At 40.3% G+C, this 21,274-nt stretch overlaps 1 protein-coding gene across 2 annotated transcripts in view; it reads left to right on the top strand.

Annotated features, from left to right (window-relative positions):
* nckap1 (NCK-associated protein 1) overlaps positions 1 to 21,274 on the top strand; it is a 49,083-nt gene that overhangs the window by 11,341 nt on the left and 16,468 nt on the right. Inside the window, exons 2-17 of one of the 2 annotated variants that reach the window (XM_056291561.1) lie at positions 1,416 to 1,526; positions 6,038 to 6,130; positions 7,031 to 7,087; positions 7,721 to 7,863; positions 8,216 to 8,306; positions 8,599 to 8,736; positions 9,586 to 9,634; positions 11,801 to 11,957; positions 12,414 to 12,470; positions 14,053 to 14,149; positions 15,123 to 15,229; positions 18,799 to 18,931; positions 19,340 to 19,421; positions 19,605 to 19,663; positions 20,498 to 20,643; positions 21,017 to 21,149. In XM_056291561.1, the coding sequence (XP_056147536.1) occupies positions 1,416 to 1,526; positions 6,038 to 6,130; positions 7,031 to 7,087; positions 7,721 to 7,863; positions 8,216 to 8,306; positions 8,599 to 8,736; positions 9,586 to 9,634; positions 11,801 to 11,957; positions 12,414 to 12,470; positions 14,053 to 14,149; positions 15,123 to 15,229; positions 18,799 to 18,931; positions 19,340 to 19,421; positions 19,605 to 19,663; positions 20,498 to 20,643; positions 21,017 to 21,149 (1,653 nt within the window). The remainder of the gene's footprint in view (positions 1 to 1,415; positions 1,527 to 6,037; positions 6,131 to 7,030; positions 7,088 to 7,720; positions 7,864 to 8,215; positions 8,307 to 8,598; positions 8,737 to 9,585; positions 9,635 to 11,800; positions 11,958 to 12,413; positions 12,471 to 14,052; positions 14,150 to 15,122; positions 15,230 to 18,798; positions 18,932 to 19,339; positions 19,422 to 19,604; positions 19,664 to 20,497; positions 20,644 to 21,016; positions 21,150 to 21,274) is intronic. The other variant, XM_056291562.1, reaches the window with a different exon arrangement.

The following is a 21,274-nucleotide window of genomic DNA, read 5'->3' on the forward strand; positions in this document are numbered from 1 at the left end:
AGCTCTCAAACACACAGCAGATAGACCCAGACACATCACTCTCTCGGACAGGGAGTACAGACTGAGGATGATGCGTAGCCGGAGCTGTCACTCCATTCTCTCTCTCTCTCTCTCTCTCTCTCTCTCTCTCTCTCTCTCTCTCTCTCTCTCTCTCTCTCTCTCTCTCTCTCTCTCTCCCGCTAGCTGTAGGTCATTACTCTTTCTCTTGGTTTGTCTTCGTTTCCCTCGTACTCTCTAATCTTAACTTCTGCCCCCTCTTTACTATTTCTCCTTTTCCTTATCCCTGTTCAGCCCCCCCCCCCCCCCCCACACTCTTCCCTGTCCATCATTTTGCCTGTCATGCAGTGTGTCTGTAGTACTAATCTGTACTGGTTTAGAGTAACAGTTTGCAATAGATACCCACTCATATCTGGGTCCCTTTCAGTGGTTTTCAGCCTTTTTGTGTTGTGGTCAACTGGAGTAAAGCGCAGCTTCCATGGCCTACCAAATTACTGTCTGATCAGTGCAAGGCACATGTAGCAGCTGCCAAGTGGCCATTGACACTGCAGACATTTTTATTTTTGTCTTGTTGCCTTTTTATTGAACAAGACAAAACAAATAATTACTAACTTGGAGATGTCACAAAAAACCCATACTCATTTGAGGTGGCCAGCTTTAATAATGAGCTTCCAGGAAAGATTCTTGTTGGTTAAATCTGTGCCTAAAAGTGTGGTTATGTGATCATCTTATCCTATTTGGTATATAATTGGAATTAATATAATGTCCAATTTATTTTTTCAATTGAGGAGGCAACTATGTAAGTATAGCTGAGCTCTTTCCACAGCACAGTGGTTGAGAACCAGTGAAAACTTGGACTCTGCTCAAAGTGAAACAACAGTAGAAGCTGGTTTATCTTTACTATTGAAATGTCAAATTTTCAAACTGACCATGATAGAATGCAATTAAGAGACAGACAATTATGCAGTGTTTAGATCTGTATTTTTGATTATGCATGATTATAGAATTGGAGAACAACCCCCCCACCCCCACCCCTCCCTGTGGACACATGCATCAAATCAGTAACTCTGACAATTCAGTTCATTGCAAAATGTCTATGCACGGATGTTTTCCAGTGTTGAATAAGCCTTGGTCTGGAATTCACTACATTTCAGTGTTGTGAACATTTCATTTCCCTGAACTACCCCCCCCCCACCCCCATTCCTGGGGGTTGGGGATAAACCAGTTTTCACTGTACATGCTAATTTTTTCCTCACTAATACCCTCACATTTGACATGCTTGGAAAGAAAGAAAGAGGAAAAAGTTAGAAAAATTAGAAGAAATTAACAGCCTTGCTGTCTCAGTAGCAGCAGTGTATTGACCTTTCCCCCCCTCATTTTTCTGTCTCTCCTCATCTCCTCTCTCCTCCCTTTTCCAGGCGTGTGGAGATCCTAAGGCCAAGCCTTCCTATCTAGTTGATAAGAACTTGGAATCTGCTGTTAAATTCATCGTCAGGAAGTTCCCTGCTGTCGAGACGCGCAATAATAACGTAAGTGCACCTGCACGTGTGTTTGTTTTTATTTGTGTGTGAGTGAGCAAGAGAGTGAAAAGGAGAGATGGAGAGATGTGCATGTATCTTTTAGTGAGTGATGGTGTTTGTGTGTACTATGTGTTAAGATGTGTGCTTGTGTTGAAGTGCACAAATCAATGGATACTTAGAAATTTTATATTTAAGTGGCAAACGTAAAGATTTCCACTGTCCTTTAGTCAACTAGTGAAAGACTGTATTTATCTTTGCTGCTTCTCTCTGGTTGGCCCGCCAGAGAGGAAGTAGATATCGCTTTATCCTCTCTGATGGGCCAACCACTGCTCACCAGCTAAATGTCCAAAAGCTTTCATGAATTGAGAGTGAGCTAAATAATTGTTGTTTTACCATAGTTGGTAATAGTAATACGTTTATATGAAAAAGTTCAAGGTTATCACTTTTAAAGCTCTAGTTTTTTTCTTATTTTATAAAGTACTTGATTGGAAAAATGGTGGCATTGGATTTTTAAGCTTCACAGATATTTGCTAGTTGTATGGCTGTTTGCCTGGATATTATAATACCTTTGGGATGCCATGTGTCCAAAAAGCAAATCTGTTTTTAAAAAATAACTTGTTTCTTGAACCAAGCGATGTGATGTCATATTAAAACAGGTGAAGCATGCTGCCTTATTTCATTGTCATGAATCTAGTTTATGAGACTTATTTCAAGGGAAACTAAAGGGAGGCCAAGTATATTTGGGCCCCCCCTTATTGGCTGTTGCAATAGTGTAGTTTCTCCATGAAGATCAATAAAAATTTTATCTGAAGATATCCGAATGCTTTAAGCAAATGAAATCACATACAAAGAGATTATAAAGTGATTTAACCCAATTGTTTTTTTTATGAAGTCCCACTTGTTATTAGAAAGATATTCAAGTCAACACATTAAAAATAGAAAGGTTTTTTCACAGGTGCCAACTGTTCTATTATTATTCTAACATGCTTAAACTGGTTATCCCAAACGTTTTTCCGATAAAAGAATGTCTTTTTTGTTACCATCTACCATTGACTATGGCCAACAATGATTCAGCTTTTGCTTCTGAAAGCAATCTACTACTACTACTACTACTACTACTACACATCCTGAAAGCAATGGTATTTAAAGAAAAAAGAAAAAAAAACATTGGTCTGACCCTTCCCGTGAAGAAAAATCTCAGTTGTGCATAGGAACTGATGTGATTTACATTAGTCAGCAGCATTTGGTCCACCAGAGTGGATCGGCAGAACTTCCTCTCTCAACAACAAGTCTAACAGCACAGTGTAATGATGGACATTATTTAGCTAGTGAGCAATGTGATTGGCCCACCAGACAGGATAAGGTGGAACTTCCTCTCTGGTGGACCAACCAGAGAGAGGCATCAAAAATGGTCAACACGCGAAAGATAGCAATCTAACAGACAGTGGATTGCCACTTTAACTATATGAATAATGGCAATACTATGCAGCCATAATATCAAGCTCTTCATGTACTTTAGTCAGATAGTATTACAGGTTTCTTACATTGGATATGCAAATATAAAAACAAATAACTTTTGAAAGAAAATATAAGAATTCTTTATTGGGATATTTCTTGAGGGAGTGCCTGAATTTTTTTTTAATAGACAGAAAGCACTTGGAACAATGTTAAATTGGATCAGCATTTGGGAGGAGGTTGGCGAAATGTTGGGATATTTATAATGAAACCACTTATTGAAACAAACTTTAATTCAGTGTAACAAGTGCCTAGTGAAAAACAGAAAATGAGAGCAAAAGTTGGTGAAATTTAAAATTTCAAGGTATCCGTTGAAGTGCATTATAGAGTGTTTTTGTGTGCAAGTATATACAGTGGATCCTAAACTGGCCTCATTGCCCATCTAGTGTTTTATTTCCACATTAACTGTGAGCTTAGCTCTTAGCTTCTGCTGTTTTTGGTTGTGTGAAACTGTCATTAAGCTAACTGCCACTTGTGTGGTTGTATTAGTGTCGAGCTAACTGCTTTATTCAGTATAACTGTGCCAGAATTGTCTCTTATGTTGTTTTCTGCTTTGTTTCTGTGTTTGTTTGTGTTTTGTTTTGCATGCTAAACTTGGCTTATTCCGGATTTGTGCTTTTTGGTAAGTTTATTTGTCTCAAAGTTTTTTTTAAGCTGAGTTTTCATATCTTAGTTTTTATATCTAAGTTTTGCAATAATGACATTTTTTGTAAATATTTTGTGTATATGTTGGAGGTCTTTTGCTTTGCTCTGCTTCTTCTCTTCTGGCAGCATTCTTATTTTCTCTCCATCGTCTAAGACCCTGGCTGGCTGCTGGTTAACTGACTGTTTTTTGTTTTTCTCAACCAGCTTAGTGCTGACTTAGCTGGCAGGCTAGATGACTGACTGGCAGGCTGGATCATTTGATGGCTGTTTAGATGTGTAGTTGGCTGACTGTGTGCACCTTGGGGTGTTACCTGTAGCTCTAACCTGGTAGATTGCCGATCTTGGCTTTCTCCTGCAGATCCTAAATAAAATTGATTACTTAATGAAATTAAGCCATTTGTCTTTAAGCTAAACTTAAATTCTTAGACATTTTAAAAGTCCTGATTTAAAAAAAAAAGCAATTTTACATGTTTCACATTCACTTAGGTGTAAGCAAATGTGAACAACAATGTTCTCTTGGCTCCTCAGTGCAGCAGCAGTTTCAAGACTCCTCCAACTATTCATTCAGTCATTTAGCTAGTCATTTTTTTAGAGTATTGTCTGTCCAGTTTACTGTTAGAATCCCCAACCTCTACTCCAAAGTGGATGAAGTTGATTCATGATTACCAACAACACACAAAGCCCCAGGGCTGATGTCAAGTTGCATTTGTTTTGGTCAACTGAAAATTAATGCCATATCCTTCGCTGACAATTTGTAATTTATTCAGTTTTCCATGATTTGAATTTCAAAGATCCTTCCTTTGTTAAATAGAGATTTAACGAGCCCCTCTTTTCTGTCCTCTGTAGCAAAAACTCTAGATTCCAATGAACCTAGAGAAAATGTTTACTTCTTTGAACGTCATTGGCTCAGGCTGACTGTGGTCGTACCTCACAACAGTCTCATACCCTTAACTCTATCCTCTGCTAAATTCAACCCAAGATGCCTTTTTGCTGGAGTAGTTTGCACTGCGTGTTAAACTAGGTATTACTCAGTGCTGTATGTGTTCAATTTCCAGTACACTGTATTCAGCACATCTTCATGAACAGTCATCTAATGACATCACCTACCCCTTCAATGTGTTCACCATGTGGACATTTTGGCTATTTTCCCGTTTAGTCCTTAATTTGAAAAAATGCTTCTTAACAAGTATTGTAAAGAACACAACGAATTATCACTGGCTTGCTCTAATTGATGCATGTCTTAGAGATGTAATAAACAGAAGATTTAAAGTCTGTAAAAGTGAATAGTCAGAGTAACCAGGACGTTCATTATTTTTTTGCTAACGGCTGTGTTGTACTGACAGCTATAGAAACATTCCATTAAGTTTGACTTTTTGGCACTTTATGTATTAAGGGTTTTGGATAGGGTCTTTTTTTCTTTTTTTTTTTTCTTCTTTTTTTTTTTAATGGAGCTAGAACATTTCTGATCACCTATTACTCTTAACACCTTTATCTTTATATTCTTTTCATGCCAGGGTTTGGGTTCATTTGTCCATCCATTCAGACAGCTCAAAATGTGAAGAAATTGTAATTCTGTCACTAATGACACTTTGCTCATGTGCGACTAGGTTGGGTATGAAGGACAGTGGGATGGCCTAGCGATTTGTGAGGTCATCCTCAGCCAGAAGGCCCAAGTCTGATCCTCCCTATATTTGCATGAATAGTCTCAAGAAGGATCAAGCTTCAGCATGTTACTGAAGTTCTACTTGCTCCAGAGGCAAAACACAAAGGCTTGCTGATCATGTACCCAACCTTGAAGGATTGATAAATTAAGCTTTATCAAAATGAAACAACCTCACTCCATTTTGAAGAAAAGCACTTCCTGAGTTGATTGACTCGAACCAAACCCTGGTGTCTGTAATAACAGCTTGATTGCCATTTTTATTTTAGAGATGCTTAAATCGAAACTTTTAAAACTGATATAAATCATAAATTACTAGTTTACTGAGATGAGAAATCTGGCCAAAACAGGGTTGTTTTTTTTAGCATTATTCTGCAGTTTATCAGGAAAAGATGTATTTCCTGGGAAAGTTGCATCATTTTAAGAACAGAAAAAGAATAAATGCTGTCATTGATATGTCAGTCAGTCAACTGGATCCTGCACTGATGCAGATGTTAGCTGATTGAGTTTGTGGTCTTTTGCTAGTAGCTAATAGTACTCAATGTAACACAGAGATGACTCAAACTGTATCTAATTTCTGCTTCTCAGAATCAAATTGCACCATTAGCATCCCAAATGGTAAATAGTGTTTATACGGATTGTTAACCATACATGATAATGTTGTTGTAACTATTTGTTCTGTGTGATGTGATTTTTACAGCAACAGTTGGCCCAACTGCAGAAGGAGAAGTCAGAAATTCTCAAGAACCTAGCTCTGTACTATTTCACCTTTGTAGATGTCATGGAATTTAAGGTAGGAGAATGAAGCACACACACATACACACACACACTTACATGCACGCACACACACACACACGTAGGTGCAGAACTATAATTAGCAAAGCTACACGCTGGCTGATATTTTAACTTCTGATGGCTCTATTTTCATGCTGGCACAGAACAAGTGGAGACCGATTGGCAATATGGTGGCTCAGAAGGAACCTGCCTGTGTCAAGATGGGTGTGGTGGGGCATCCGGGGGTGTGTTAATTCAGATCGTCCAACGCAGCACAATTCCGGTGTCTATTTTGGCATGCGGGTTTCACCTGCTCCAACAACGTCTAAGCACAGACAGCGGTCAATGAGCAATTTTCATGCAGCAGTCTGGGCGAACATGCACAGTGACATCTATCAAAATGTGTTTTAATGGCTGTTGCAATAAATTATTAAACCAATCGAAATGGCTAACTGAATGCAACTTTCTAAGGGCAGGATGTTGGGTTGCTGTAAAGCCCCTCAAGGCAAATTTTTAATTTGTGATATTGGGCTATACAAATAAAATTGACTTCTTGATAAGTTAATAATCAAAACGTCTGTGTGGCTGTTGAATTGATATGAATCAACACGGTTTGTGCTCATCATGACGAGCAGAAAATTTGACAACAACTTGACAAAGTGAATGTCTGGTCCAGACAAATATTCACTTTGTCAGGTGTGGGTACTTGCACTTGCATCCACTTCCATGGAAATAGAGCCCTTGGATGTTACAGTAGTAAGAAACACTCACTTATTCACACACAGATATCTGCGTGTGCTTGTGTGTGTGCATTTGTGCATGTGCGCGCTCATGTGTGTGCACAAAGACCTCATGAGAAAGGTGATGAAATGATGTTGAAGATTATTGTGATCAAGGTATGTTATATTGCCCTCTGCAGGACCATGTGTGTGAGCTGCTGAACACAATTGATGCTTGCCAAGTCTTCTTTGACATCGTAAGTTCAATGTACAAATGATTTGTATCGCTTATATTAACAAGCCATTGGAGTTATGTTAACAAAGTCTTGTAATTAGAATTTTTCTTTTTTTTTTGTTCTGTTATCATTTTTTTCCTTGACTTATCTTTTTTCACAAGGTACTCTGTTTTTTAGATAAAGAAAATCAGAAAATTTAGATTTCAAGTTTTAAAATGCTAACAAGTCAATATCAGGGACCAAATGCAGGAAGTGACCTATTCAATATTTTTTATTTTCCTAGTGAATGAATATACTTTTTAAGGTGAAAAAATAGTAACTGAATTGTTGTGACTGTGGAAAGTTCTGTTCAATACGTACTCAATGCTTAAATACTTATATACTTATAACTTTTTGACAGCGCTGTATGGCCTTCAAAATAAAAATTCATCACTGACGTAATTTCTCAATCACCCACAAAGTAGAGCAAAAAAAATTATGAAAGCACATTGCAACAGCACGAAGATGCCTATTGTACCACTGTACTCATAATAAGTAACTGTGGATCAGAGCATCTGCTCAGTACCTTAAATATATATATATATGTTTTTCACCAAGAATTATAGAGGAAAGTTAGTTGCCCTGTTGTTGTCCTGACTTCCTTTTTCCTGTCAGACGGTGAACTTTGACTTGACCAAGAACTACCTAGACTTGGTGGTGACCTATACCACCCTGATGATGTTGCTGTCGCGCATAGAGGAGAGGAAAGCCATCATAGGCCTGTACAACTATGCTCATGAGATGACACATGGAGCTAGGTAACACACAGAAATATTACTGCACACAGAGAGGAAGGCCATGGTTGGCCTCTAAAACGGCACCCTTGAGAACTGGGCCTAGTACACACAACTTCAAATTATGCTTTTGTTATGTAAATTTGGCATTTTATCCATTTTGCAACATAAATGTGAATGAACCATTATTCTGCCTAAATTTGAATTTAAAGCCATAATGGCTGCACACTGACAAACGCAAACATTCATATACACACACATGCATAAAATCCTGCCTAAATTGTTTGTGAAGTGTACAGTGTACAAATTTTCTAGAGGTTGTATATTTTGTAATACTGGTAACTGTGTGTGTGTGCGTGTGCGTGTGTTCTCATAGTGACAGGGAGTACCCCAGGCTGGGCCAGATGATTGTGGACTATGAGAACCCCCTGAAGAAGATGATGGAAGAATTTGTTCCACATGGAAAGGTAGAAGGATTGCATAAATGTGTGTTACAGTGTAAATTGGTTTTTTTCTTTTCCCCCCCTGGCAGGGTGCAAACTCATTCAAGTTAACTCGTGCACTCGATTTTATGGTATAGCAAGTTCTGCTGTGTATAATGGATTTCATTAGTTATATTTGTTTCTTTCAGATGTAAATTGACTAAACTGAAATCATTTCCTCCTTTTATTCTACTCTGCTCCGTCTCCTTCACCTTTCATCTGGTCTTGTCTGTTCTTCCTTACTTTCTGCACCCCTCTCTCCTCCCGTTCCACGCAGTCTCTGTCAGATGCGCTCATCAGCCTTCAGATGGTGTACCCCAGGAGGAACCTTTCAGCGGACCAATGGAGGAATGCCCAGCTGCTCTCTCTCATCTCTGCCCCCTCCACCATGCTTAATCCTGCTCAGTCAGACACTGTGAGTTTGGGTGGGGTGGGTAGTTATGTGTGTCTGTTGGAATGCTTGAATAATTGGCTGGTTTTGTCTGAGAGTGCATTTTCTTGTTATTTTGCAGTAGAAGTGAGGCAGAAATGATTATTCAATGAAATGAAAATTTCAGATCGCAGTTATCAAGATTTTTTTGATTGTAATGAGAGGAACCACGGACAGTCTAAGTTCCGTGAAATGTAAAAACAATGTTGCCATAGCTATATCTTATGGTTATTAATTGTTTAAAGTAAATATCTGATGTACAATAACACAGGGTTTCTGGGAAGATAATACAAATTTAACCTTATTCTAAAATGCCTACTCTGCCAATCTCAACACACACAAGAAGAGCGTATGTGTATCCGTGTGTTCCACCAGCCATAGACAGTAACTACATTGAGTAAAACTAGTGGTCTTGGCTTTGTCCTGACATTTGAAACGTGTCCCGCTGTTTCATCTACTATTAGTTTCCTCTTGGCGTCTCAACTCCCAGCTGCAAACATTGTGTGGCTACCATTTTGCAGTGTCGAACCATGTGCCATGAAGAGAGAGCTCTGTAGGTTTTTATTGAGACTAAACATTGGAGTTGCTGATCTCACTGAGTAACACCTGAAGCCAGAGAGCAAGGAACTCATCTGTTGTGCAGTATATTGATGAAATAGAAAAGCCTGCACACTCATAGCTCTCAGTGGCACAGGGTTTATCCACGAAAGTCCTTGATTTTTTTTTCTCTGCAAAAACAAAGCTTTAGTGAAACAAATACTCCTCTGTGTGTGTGTGTGTGTGTGTGTGTGTGTGTGTTGCCATTTCACTTGGTCTCTTGCTGTTTGTCTTTAGATGCCCTGTGAATACCTGTCTCTGGACACAATGGAGAAGTGGATTGTCTGTAAGTGCAGCAGTAACAAGGATTCATATCTGTAACCCTCTCATTTTGTCATTTAACGATAATCCTGTTCTTGAGTTTTATGACCTGATGCAATTAGACTTTTACCCTTTGAGGTATCAGAATTTAAGGACCATAATTGTCTGTCTGTTGATATGGACTTTTAATTTATTTAATGTTTATTTGATAGGGAAAGATGCAGTATACATAGAGAATTGCACAACGATTATCCAATGCAATGCATCACAGCTTTTATCGCTACTACTAATTTCCAATGCCCATCCCCAGATGGGCCTTTAAAATAACAAGACTTAAAAAATGTACTGACAACAGATATAAACTATGTGGTACATTTTGCTGACCTTATAGGAATTACAATACAACTTGTATATAGCTTATATACATACATACATGCATACATACATACATACATACATACATACATACATACATACATACATACATACATACATACATACATACATACATACATACATACACTACCGTTCAAAAGTTTGGGATCACCCAAACAATTTCGTGTTTTCCATGAAAAGTCACACTTATTCACCACCATATGTTGTGAAATGAATAGAAAATAGAGTCAAGACATTGACAAGGTTAGAAATAATGATTTGTATTTGAAATAAGATTTTTTTTACATCAAACTTTGCTTTCGTCAAAGAATCCTCCATTTGCAGCAATTACAGCATTGCAGACCTTTGGCATTCTAGCTGTTAATTTGTTGAGGTAATCTGGAGAAATTGCACCCCACGCTTCCAGAAGCAGCTCCCACAAGTTGGATTGGTTGGATGGGCACTTCTTTGAGCAGATTGAGTTTCTGGAGCATCACATTTGTGGGGTCAATTAAACGCTCAAAATGGCCAGAAAAGGGGAACTTTCATCTGAAACTCGACAGTCTATTCTTGTTCTTAGAAATGAAGGCTATTCCATGCGAGAAATTGCTAAGAAATTGAAGATTTCCTACACCGGTGTGTACTACTCCCTTCAGAGGACAGCACAAACAGGCTCTAACAGGTACTATTTAATGAAGATGCCAGTTGGGGACCTGTGAGGCGTCTGTTTCTCAAACTAGAGACTCTAATGTACTTATCTTCTTGCTCAGTTGTGCAACGCGGCCTCCCACTTCTTTTTCTACTCTGGTTAGAGCCTGTTTGTGCTGTCCTCTGAAGGGAGTAGTACACACCGGTGTAGGAAATCTTCAATTTCTTAGCAATTTCTCGCATGGAATAGCCTTCATTTCTAAGAACAAGAATAGACTGTCGAGTTTCAGATGAAAGTTCTCTTTTTCTGGCCATTTTGAGCGTTTAATTGACCCCACAAATGTGATGCTCCAGAAACTCAATCTGCTCAAAGAAGTGCCCATCCAACCAATCCAACTTGTGGGAGCTGCTTCTGGAAGCGTGGGGTGCAATTTCTCCAGATTACCTCAACAAATTAACAGCTAGAATGCCAAAGGTCTGCAATGCTGTAATTGCTGCAAATGGAGGATTCTTTGACGAAAGCAAAGTTTGATGTAAAAAAAATCTTATTTCAAATACAAATCATTATTTCTAACCTTGTCAATGTCTTGATTCTATTTTCTATTCATTTCACAACATATGGTGGTGAATAAGTGTGACTTTTCATGGAAAACACAAAATTGTTTGGGTGATCCCAAACTTTTGAACGGTAGTGTACATACATACCCCACCCCTGCACATGACTACATGATTGATTGATTACAAAAAAAAAACCTTCAGTTTAATTTTAAAAAGTTGGCAATTTTGGATTTCCATCTGTTTTGAGTTCAGTTGGCCGTACGTTCCATATGTTGGCTCCCTTTATAGAAAAGGATGTCTGGCCAAAGGAAGTATTCCAGTATGATACTTTACCGTTCCCTGCGGTGGTATTCCTAGTTGACAATCCAAAGGCCTGTAAGGGTCGCACAATGTCACAGAAAACCTGAGGAGCCTAGCCATTTAAACACCTGCAGATAAGATTGGCATTTGCAAATGCAATGTAGTTGTCAAAACTTAGTCCCCGTCCACATTTGGTTTTAATCTTATATGAGTTTGCTGGCTTCTGTTCTGGCTTATGTTAACATAATTCACCTTCATAACTGGTCTCTCTCTTTCATCTCTCTCTCTGTCTCTCCCTCATGGTCTCTAGTTGGTTTCATTCTGTGCCATGCAGTACTGAACAGTGATGCGGCAGCTCTGTCCTTGTGGAAACTGGCTCTGCAGAGTTCCTCCTGTCTCTGCCTGTTTAGAGATGAGGTCTTTCACATCCATAAGGCTGCAGAGGACCTGTTTGTCAACATCAGAGGGTATACAGATGTAGAAACACATACACACACATACTAACAAGACGTTTTGATGTGCAGCTATTTTACTTCCACAGAGATAGGAAAATGAACATCTACATGTACACAAACACGCAAAAAATGCCTGCATGTCTTGACTAATACAGGCACTGAGGTTGAAGAACACGCACATAACTACACACTGATGCCCCACTACACAGTACCTGGTAACTTCAAAGAGCTGTTTCATTTATAAAGCTATATTCTAGTAGACTCATTTATCAAGATATGAATATGTTTTCACCATATCTGCAGGCCTTGGTGAACATCAGAGAGAAGGATCATAGATACAAAGTTTAAACATGTCTGTTAGCTTCAAACATGTCTATTCTCTTAGCTTCTCATTACAACTTGACTCTCTTCTAATGCTGATTTATCTGCATGTTTACATGTCCATGGATTTCCATGTGTGTGTTACAGGTACAACAAACGCATCAACGACATCAGAGAGTGTAAGGAACAGGCTCTGTCTCATGCGTACGTATCCCAGTTTCACCTGCTCTCCCGTCTCATGTCCTCTCGCCAGTGTGTTAATGGTCTCACATCCCTGTGAAATGTTAATTTTTCAAAAGTAAAGAGTAAACCCCCCCCCCATTTAACACACTGACACCTGTGTCCTTTTAGAATTACACATGGATTTCAACATTCTGTAGGTCATGAAATTTTGCTCAGCCCACAAAGGAACCTAAAAAAAAAACCAAAAAAAAACCTCCAAGTCATATAATGTGTAAAAAGAACCAAATTTCTGTTTTACAAGGTGGCAGCAGTATCCTATGGGATGCAGCTGTCTTTTCATCTCTAACCCTCTCCTACCTTGCCTCTGTGCTCTCCTTTCATCTCTCCTTACATCCCTGTATGGCATACTCTCTCTTCTCTTTTTACTTTCTTTTCTTTACACACACATCCCTTCGTCTTTTTCTTTTCATTTCTCTGGGTTTTCAGTATCTTTTTCTTCCTTCCTTAACACTCTCTCCCTCAATTCTTTAAAGATGAACACTAAACACTACAGTCCTCTAGCATTCCCCTCCACCTCCTTGGCAAGTTTAAAGCAGACAATCTTGACGTTTTCATCTTAATCTAGACTATAATCCTTATCAATTGTTGAAATAGGCTAAACTATAAATTCCCCACGGCAGGAGCAAATTATAGACGATAACGCAGAAGCACCCTGTCTTAACCCAGTTGTTTTGAAGCAACAGCAATGGCCCTCCAGAGAGGGGGCTACAATTTACCAGTATAATAACTATTTACATTCTTTGGTATAGTGATAAAGTCAGTTTCCCAATCCAAACAAAGGTTATAAATGATGAAACGGCTTGTGTGCTGCTGCCCATCTAGGGTTATAGTACAATAACTGCCTGGTATGGACACTGATTACCGCTAGTACCTTCATGGAGCTAGATATTTTCCATTGCCTTCCATTTGCTGATGAGTAGCCACCAAAGTTAGTATATCTGCCCTGCTCTACCTCCTCCTCCTACCATACGTTTCAAGCATAAGCACCATTTGGCTTTGGCTTTGAATTATAGAGGTGTCATTTCTCCGTTAGCACTAATGTGTTTGTGTTATATTACTGAAAACGATTCTCTGCTCAGTGAGAGAGAGCAGTGCTGTGGAGACTGGGAGTAATGGATGTAGATGCCGTCTCTTTGTTTTGATTAACATTCCTTATTCACCGGCATGTGCAGGGGAACTGCAGTTTTTCAAAGTCCACTTTAAGAAACAAGTCTCACAGATACCTACCTTCTCTCCTTTGATTTTATTCCTTCTTCATCTCTTCCCTCATCTCATTCCTCTTTTTCAATGCATCCCTTACTCTTCTGTCATTCTCCCATTTCCTATCAACATTCATCTCTACTTTGTCCCCGTTCTCTTTCCTTCCCTCTGATTGTTGTGGAATCCTTAAAGTATAGCTTTTAATGGGGACAGGTGAAGATGGAGGCAGATGATCCACTGTGGCGACCCAGGCGGGAGCAGCCGAAAGTAGTAGTAGTAGTAGTAGTAGTAGTAATGTAGCATTTAATGATTGTAGTTGTGTTGTGTATTTTTTGCCCTGCAGTGGTTCTATGCACAGAGAAAGACGTAAGTTCCTCAGATCAGCTCTGAAAGAGTTGGCTACTGTCTTAGCTGACCAACCTGGACTATTGGGACCCAAGGTAAGATATAGAAATACTACCACTTTAATACTTAATTACATACGTTCCTCAAAGCTATTTTAAGGAGTTGATTGCTGTCTTAATTTACCAGCCAAAACTCCTGGGATGAAAGGGTTTTTTTTAATACACAATAAAATATATTACGCTACCTGAAAGGACCCAGAAAGTACACCTTTCAGATCCGCACTAGACAAGTTGGGAATTTACCTCTCTGAATAATGTAGATTGCTTAGATACAAGGCAACATGTGAAACCATCCTCCAGGCCTAATGTTAACTTAAAGGCCCAATCTTTTGTTTTTGACCATATAAAATTGAGGTTTATTTACATATATAACTGAAGACTGTGAAATAAAGATTGAAAATAAGCATTTGGTGTCATTCTCAACTGAAAAAAATGGGCCTGTTTTACTCCATTGTTTGCAAACATTACCAATGCTAACAAACCTTTTACAGCTTCATAACATGTAAAGAACTCAGATTTTAGTGTTAGTCCTTATATCATGAGGCCTTTCAATCAATTAAGGAGTGATAGCTGCACATTCCAATCCGGTGTTTTATCTTTTGATAGCAGGGCAACCCTTTTGTTCATATTTGAATTAAGGATTATACCTGTTCAATAGTCTAGATTAAATTTCTTCATTGCTTAATGACTTGGAAATTGTTTTATCCAGCTACCCTACATCACCAAGACCAAAAAGAACATATGATACCACTTCACATCATATTACCAGAGTAAATGGCCCCACATAAGTTCCCCAGTTTAGTTGGTGACCTAGTAAATTCACTGGAGTTTTTTAGAATTTGTTATACATGCAGTTCTATAAACTAGTGTCACTGTTGCCAGCTGCATTTTGTATTTTGAATTATTTTGGAGAAACATGTTTATCATGCTGCTGAAGCTGTTTTTGACATCTGTCCTTTTGTGTTCTCTCTGAGGCCATATAACTCTCCCCATCTCTTTCTCTCACCAGGCGTTATTTGTGTTTATGGCATTGTCGTTCGCCCGCGATGAGATCATTTGGCTGCTTCGCCATGCTGACAACATCCAGAAGAAGAGCACAGATGACTTCATAGACAAGTACACATGCACAAAGCACACAAATTCATATTTACACCGATGCTTGCATTCTTACTTAACACAGACACATAAGCACACGCAGGCATAAATTCATGAAGACACATACAGACTAATGCACAGACCAATGCACTAAAAAAAAAATCTCCCTCTCACCCCTTTTTTGGGTGGTGTGTGTCTTCTTCAAGCTCAGGTCCTTTACCAGAGGTCTGGGAGTTTGAGGGTTCTGTGCAGTATCTTCTAGGACTGCACTCTTCTGAACAAAGCCCTCAGATGTTGTTCCTGGAATCTGCTGGAGCCACTCTCCCAGTTTGGGGGTCACAGCCTATTACCACCGGGACTACTGTGGATTTCACCTTCCACATCTGATCTAGTTCTTCCTTCAGCCCTTGGTATTTCTCTAGCATCTTATGCTCTTTCTTCCTGATGTTGCCGTCGCTCGGGATTGCTATATCGATCACTACTGCTGTCTCCTGTTCCTTGTCGACCACCCCAATGTCTGGTATAGTCAACACCTGCTTGTTAGTCTGAAACTTGAAGTCCCACAGGATCTTAGCTCTGCCATTCTCAACCACCTTTGGTGGTGTCTCCCATTTGGTCTTCGGGACTTCCAGTCTGTTTTCTGGGACAGATGTTTCTGTCCCAGCCACTTGGTTATGACTTTCAGTGTACGCTTTCCCAGTTAGCATTTTACACCCTGCTACTAAGTGCTTGACTGTGTCAGGGGTGTTTTTGCACAGCCTGCATCTTGGGTCTTGTCTGGTGTGGTAGACCCCTGCCTCAACCGATCTGGTCCTGAGTGCCTGTTCTTGTCCTGCTATGGTCAGAGCCTCTGTGCTGTCCTTCAGTTCAGCCTTTTCTAGCCACTGGTAGGATTTCTCGATATCAGCCACATCTTCTATCTGTCAATGGTACATCCCATGGAGGGGCTTAGTCTTCCATGATACCTCATCTTCTTCTTCCTCCCCTCTCTCTGTCTTCTGCTGTCTGAGGCACTCACTCAGCAGTTCATCCTAGGGGGCCCTCTTTGTTTCATCCTGGATAATGGCTTCACCCTCAGCCTCCATCTTTTCGCTTTTCGTACAGTCTCAGACTGCTAGACTCCGGGTGGAAACCTCCGTGCCTTATGAGGAGTTTCCCTGTCCTCGTATCTGTGGCCTTTACCTCTTTCTTCGGTCAGCTTATTATTCCAGCTGGGTATCTGATGACTTGTAGGGCATATGTGTTGATGGTTTGGATCTTATTCTTCCCATTGAGCTGGCTCTCTGGAGGCATTTGGCTGTAGCTGACCCTCTTTCTGCCTCCCTGTAGTTTCCATTTGCCTGTGAAATACCCAGGTACTTGTTACTGTCCTGTATGTCTGTTATCCTGCCATCTGGTAATTCAACTTCCATGTCTATATATATATATATATATATTAGGTATTACGTGCTGGCTAACCAACCAGACATCGTGGTGGTCGACAAGGAACAGAAGACAACAGTAGTGATCGATGTAGCAATCCCAAGCAACAGCAACATCAGGAAGAAAGAGCATGAGAAGCTAGAGAAATATCAAGGGCTGAGGGAAGAACTAGATTGGATGCGGATGGTGAAATCCACAGTAGTCCCAATGGTAATAGGAGCACTAGGGGCTGTGACCCCCAAACTGGGAGAGTGGCTCCAGCAGATTCCAGGAACAACATCTGAGGTCTTTCTCCAGAAGAGTGCGGTCCTAGGGACAGCTAAGATACTGCGCAGAATCCTCAAACTCCCAGGCCTTGAAAAAGGGTGAGAGGGAGTTTTATATATACATATGTGACATACCTGTGGCGCCATGGAGATGTTTAGGAGAGATGGCAGTGGAGTTTTTAACTAGATTGTTTAACACAATCTTAGAAATTGAGAGGGTGCCTGAGGAGTGGAGAAGAAGTATACTGGTACCGATTTTCAAGAATAAGGGCGATGTGCAGAACTGTAGCAACTACAGAGGTATAAAGTTGATCAGCCACAGCATGAAGATATGGGAAAGAGTAATAGAAGCTAGGTTAAGAGAGGAGGTGATGATCAGCGAGCAGCAGTATGGTTTCATGCCACGAAAGAGCACTACAGATGTGATGTTTGCTTTGAGAATATTGATTGAGAAGTACAGAGAAGGCCAGAAGGAGTTACATTGTGTCTTTGTAGTTTTACAGAAAGCATATGACAAGGTGCTGAGAGAGAAGGTGTGGTATTGTATGAGGAAGTCAGGAGTTGGGGAGAAGTATGTAGGAGTGGTGCAGGATATGTATGAGGGAAGTGTGACAGTGGTGAGGTGTGCGGTTGAAATGGTAGATGGGCTCAAGGTGGAGGTGGGATTACATCAAGGATCGGCTCTGAGCCCTTTCTTGTTTGCAATGGTGATGGACAGGTTGACGGATGAGATCAGGCAGGAGTCTCCGTGGACGATGATGTTTGTGGATGACATTGTGATCTGTAGAGAGTAGGTTGCAGGTGGAGGAGAGCTTGGAGAGGTGGAGGTATGCACAAGAGAAGAGGAGTGAAAGTCAGTAGGAGTAAGATGGAATACACATGCATGAATGAGAGGGAGGACAGTGGAATGGTGAAGATGTAAGGAGTAGAGGTGATGAAGGCGTATGAGTTTAAATGCTTGGGGTCAACTGTACAAAGTAACAAGGAGTGCAGGAGAGAGGTGACAAAGAGAGTGCAGGCAGGGTGGAGTGGGTGGAAAAGAGTATCAGGAGGGATTTGCAAAAAAAAGGGTACCAGCAAGAGTTAAAGGGAAGGTTTACAAAATGGTTGTGAGACCAGCTGTGTTATATGGTCTGGAGACAGTGGCACTGATGAAAAGACAGGAGGCGGAGCTGGAGGTGGCAGAGTTGAAGACGCTAAGATTTTCATTAGGAGTGGCGAAGAAGGACAGGATTAGGAACGAGTATATTATAGGGAGAGCTTGGGTTGGGCGGTTTGGAGGCATTTGGAGACAAAGCAAGAGAGACAAGATTGAGATGGTTTGGACATGTGTAGAGGGTAGATGTTGGGTATATTAGGAGAAGGATGCTGAATATGAAAGAGGAAGAGGAAGGCCAAAGAGGAGGTTTTTGGATGTGGTGAGAGAGGACATGCAGGTGGCTGGTGTGACAGAGGAAGATGCAGAGGACAGGAAGAGATGGAAACAGATGAGCCGCTGTGGCGACCCCTAACGGGAACAGCAGAAAGTAGTAGTGTATATATATATATATATATATATATATATAACTTTGTTAAAAGAAACCCGCAACGATAGGAAAAGTGCTCAACAAATAAGGAGCAAAATAATCCATAAAGAATTCAAGTAAATTCTTTATGAGACAGTACAAGCTTGTTTCATGCCATAAGCAATCATCAGCTGTCAACAAACAGTATATATGTATATATGTGGGTGGGTGTGTGTGTGTATATTTCTATACATATATGTGTGTGTGTGTATATATATATATACACACACACACACACACACACACACCCTGATGCTTTTTTTTCCCCCACCTGATGATAATTTTGACCCAGGCTCATTGTTTGTTGTGTGTGTGTGTGTGTGTGTGTGTTGTGCAGGCACATAGCAGAGTTGATCTTCTACATGGAGGAGCTCCGAGCTCATGTCAGGAAGTACGGTCCTGTGATGCAGCGCTATTACGTTCAGTACCTGTCTGGCTTTGACGCTGTGGTACTCAATGAACTCGTTCAGGTATTAACCAATCAGTTCAAGATACACCTAACATGTGCTCTGAAGAAGATAGCATTCAATAAATACATAGGATCTGACGTTAAATCCTTTGTGTTCATATATTTATGGGGCTACAGACCAGCCCATTTCAACAAACTGAGACAGGAAAAAAATTCAGTCAACTGTAAAATCAACCAATAGTCACCACAATCACAGTGTGAATTTTGGTTTGGTGTGGTGTGGGGTGCAGATGGCTGCCCCGAGTAAGCGTAATTAACTCGGCAGATTAAATGGTGTCCACACCTACACAAAGACACATCGGCAATAGGTAGAGAGCAGAGCCATGTGAACATGGACCATGGTGGCTCTCTTCCAGTCATAGACTGTCAGTTTCTGTAACCCCTCTGGGGATCTGTCTGTTCTCTGCAGAACCTTTCTGTATGCCCAGAGGATGAATCCATCATCATGTCCTCCTTTGTCAACACCATGACCTCTCTTAGTGTCAAACAAGGTATATTACTATTATTATTAATATTTGTTGTTGTTTTTGTTGTAATACCTGTAGCAGCAGTGCTTGAACCCTGTGCATTAAATACTAGAAGGTGAATAAGGTTGTGACAACTTAAACGGTATCTGATTTCAACTGTAAACCTAAACTGTAAAACAATTCATGGATTCCTTTTGTATTTTCCAGTGGAGGATGGAGAAGTGTTTGACTTCAGAGGCATGAGACTGGACTGGTTCAGGCTGCAGGTATGCACTATTCGGCAGAAAATTGCAACTAAACCTAAAGTTCCTTTTGTGCAAGGTGGATTAGTGAAATACTCCATGCTATTAGCCAAGTTCATTATATCATATTTTAGTAGCATACCACCAAAATGCAAAATGTTATTTTTATTCTGGCTAACTATTCAAACCGAATGGTGTGCCGCACATTTAGATTAAACTTGAGCCATTGTGTAGGACACACTGAATTTGTAGTTTGGCAAGGTATGTCTAGTTGAGACAGGATTAGAAATAAGCCACATTGGGCCAGGTTTATATGACACCGGAGACATTGAACATGAGCATCGCTAGATGACACATCTACAATGTGTCATCTGGCTATGTTGTTGTTTTTTGTTTTTCTTGCCTGTTTGTATCTGTTTAAGTGGGAGAGTACTGCTGGCGTCGTGTGTGGCTGCCGCTTCTCCCACTCGTAGCCCCCCTTCCCATCCACCCCTGTATGTCTGTGTTATGTTTATCTGTTGTCTTGTTTCACCGCCGTTTATTGTAAAGCAACTTTGAGTGATAGAAAAGCACGATATAAGTTTAATTTATTATTATTATTATTGTTACAACCTGGTCACCCGGGACAAAGCCTTATCATAACTTCATTCCTTCCCTTTTCTGTCTAGCGCTATACACATGACTTAAAAGCAAGCCATAAAACCATAATCCTCTAAACTATCCTCGTCTTTCCATTTATCTTTGTTAGTCTGCATTGGTTTAAGTAAAACTAGTGTTTAATCTGACCTCCTGGATCTTGGTAAAATGGTAAACTACATCACTTAACCATCACTCTCTCTGTCTGCCTCCCCCCTTTAGGCTTATACGAGTGTCTCTAAAGCTAGCCTTGGCATTGCCGATCACAGGGAACTGGGTAAAATGATGAATACCATCATCTTCCACACTAAGATGGTAGACTCCCTGGTGGAGATGCTAGTGGAGACGTCAGATCTGTCTATATTCTGGTGAGACCCTTACACACCCAGGGTACTCATACAGGAGTCTGTGTGTGTGTGTGTGTGTGTGTGTGTGTGTGTGTGTGTGTGTGTGTGTGTGTGTGTGTGTGTGTGTGACTGAAAATGCATACACACAGAGACTCAGATGTGAGTTGTGCCCTATCAGTCTTATGGCCTGCAGAGATATTGTAAACATAGAAGTGTCAAATGACATCTTCAGGAACCCCCTGCTAGCTTACACTTGAACTGATGATGAATATAGAGGAACCCTAGTTTGTTTGGTTTTCAGTATCGTATTGGTCGTCAATCTTTTAAGCAGTGTTGTATCTCTTGTCTCTCTCATTTTGTGTTTTCAATGCTTTTGTGTATGTTTTGTGTATAGCTTCTACAGCCGTGCGTTTGAGAAGATGTTCCAGCAGTGTCTGGAGCTTCCCTCCCAGAGTAGACACTCCATCTGCTTCCCACTGCTCTGCACACACTTCATGTCCTGTACACACGAGCTTTGTCCTGAAGAGGTACTACACAAACACACTTGCACCTTCACTCTCAAACACACACACACCTTCACATGTGTCACCATGTATCATAAAAATAACACTATCCCAAATCATCCTGAATACATGCACACATGGTTACACAC

This window comes from Lampris incognitus, chromosome 13 (genome assembly GCF_029633865.1).
Source record: "Lampris incognitus isolate fLamInc1 chromosome 13, fLamInc1.hap2, whole genome shotgun sequence".
In the NCBI taxonomy this organism is placed as follows: Eukaryota; Metazoa; Chordata; class Actinopteri; order Lampriformes; family Lampridae; genus Lampris; species Lampris incognitus.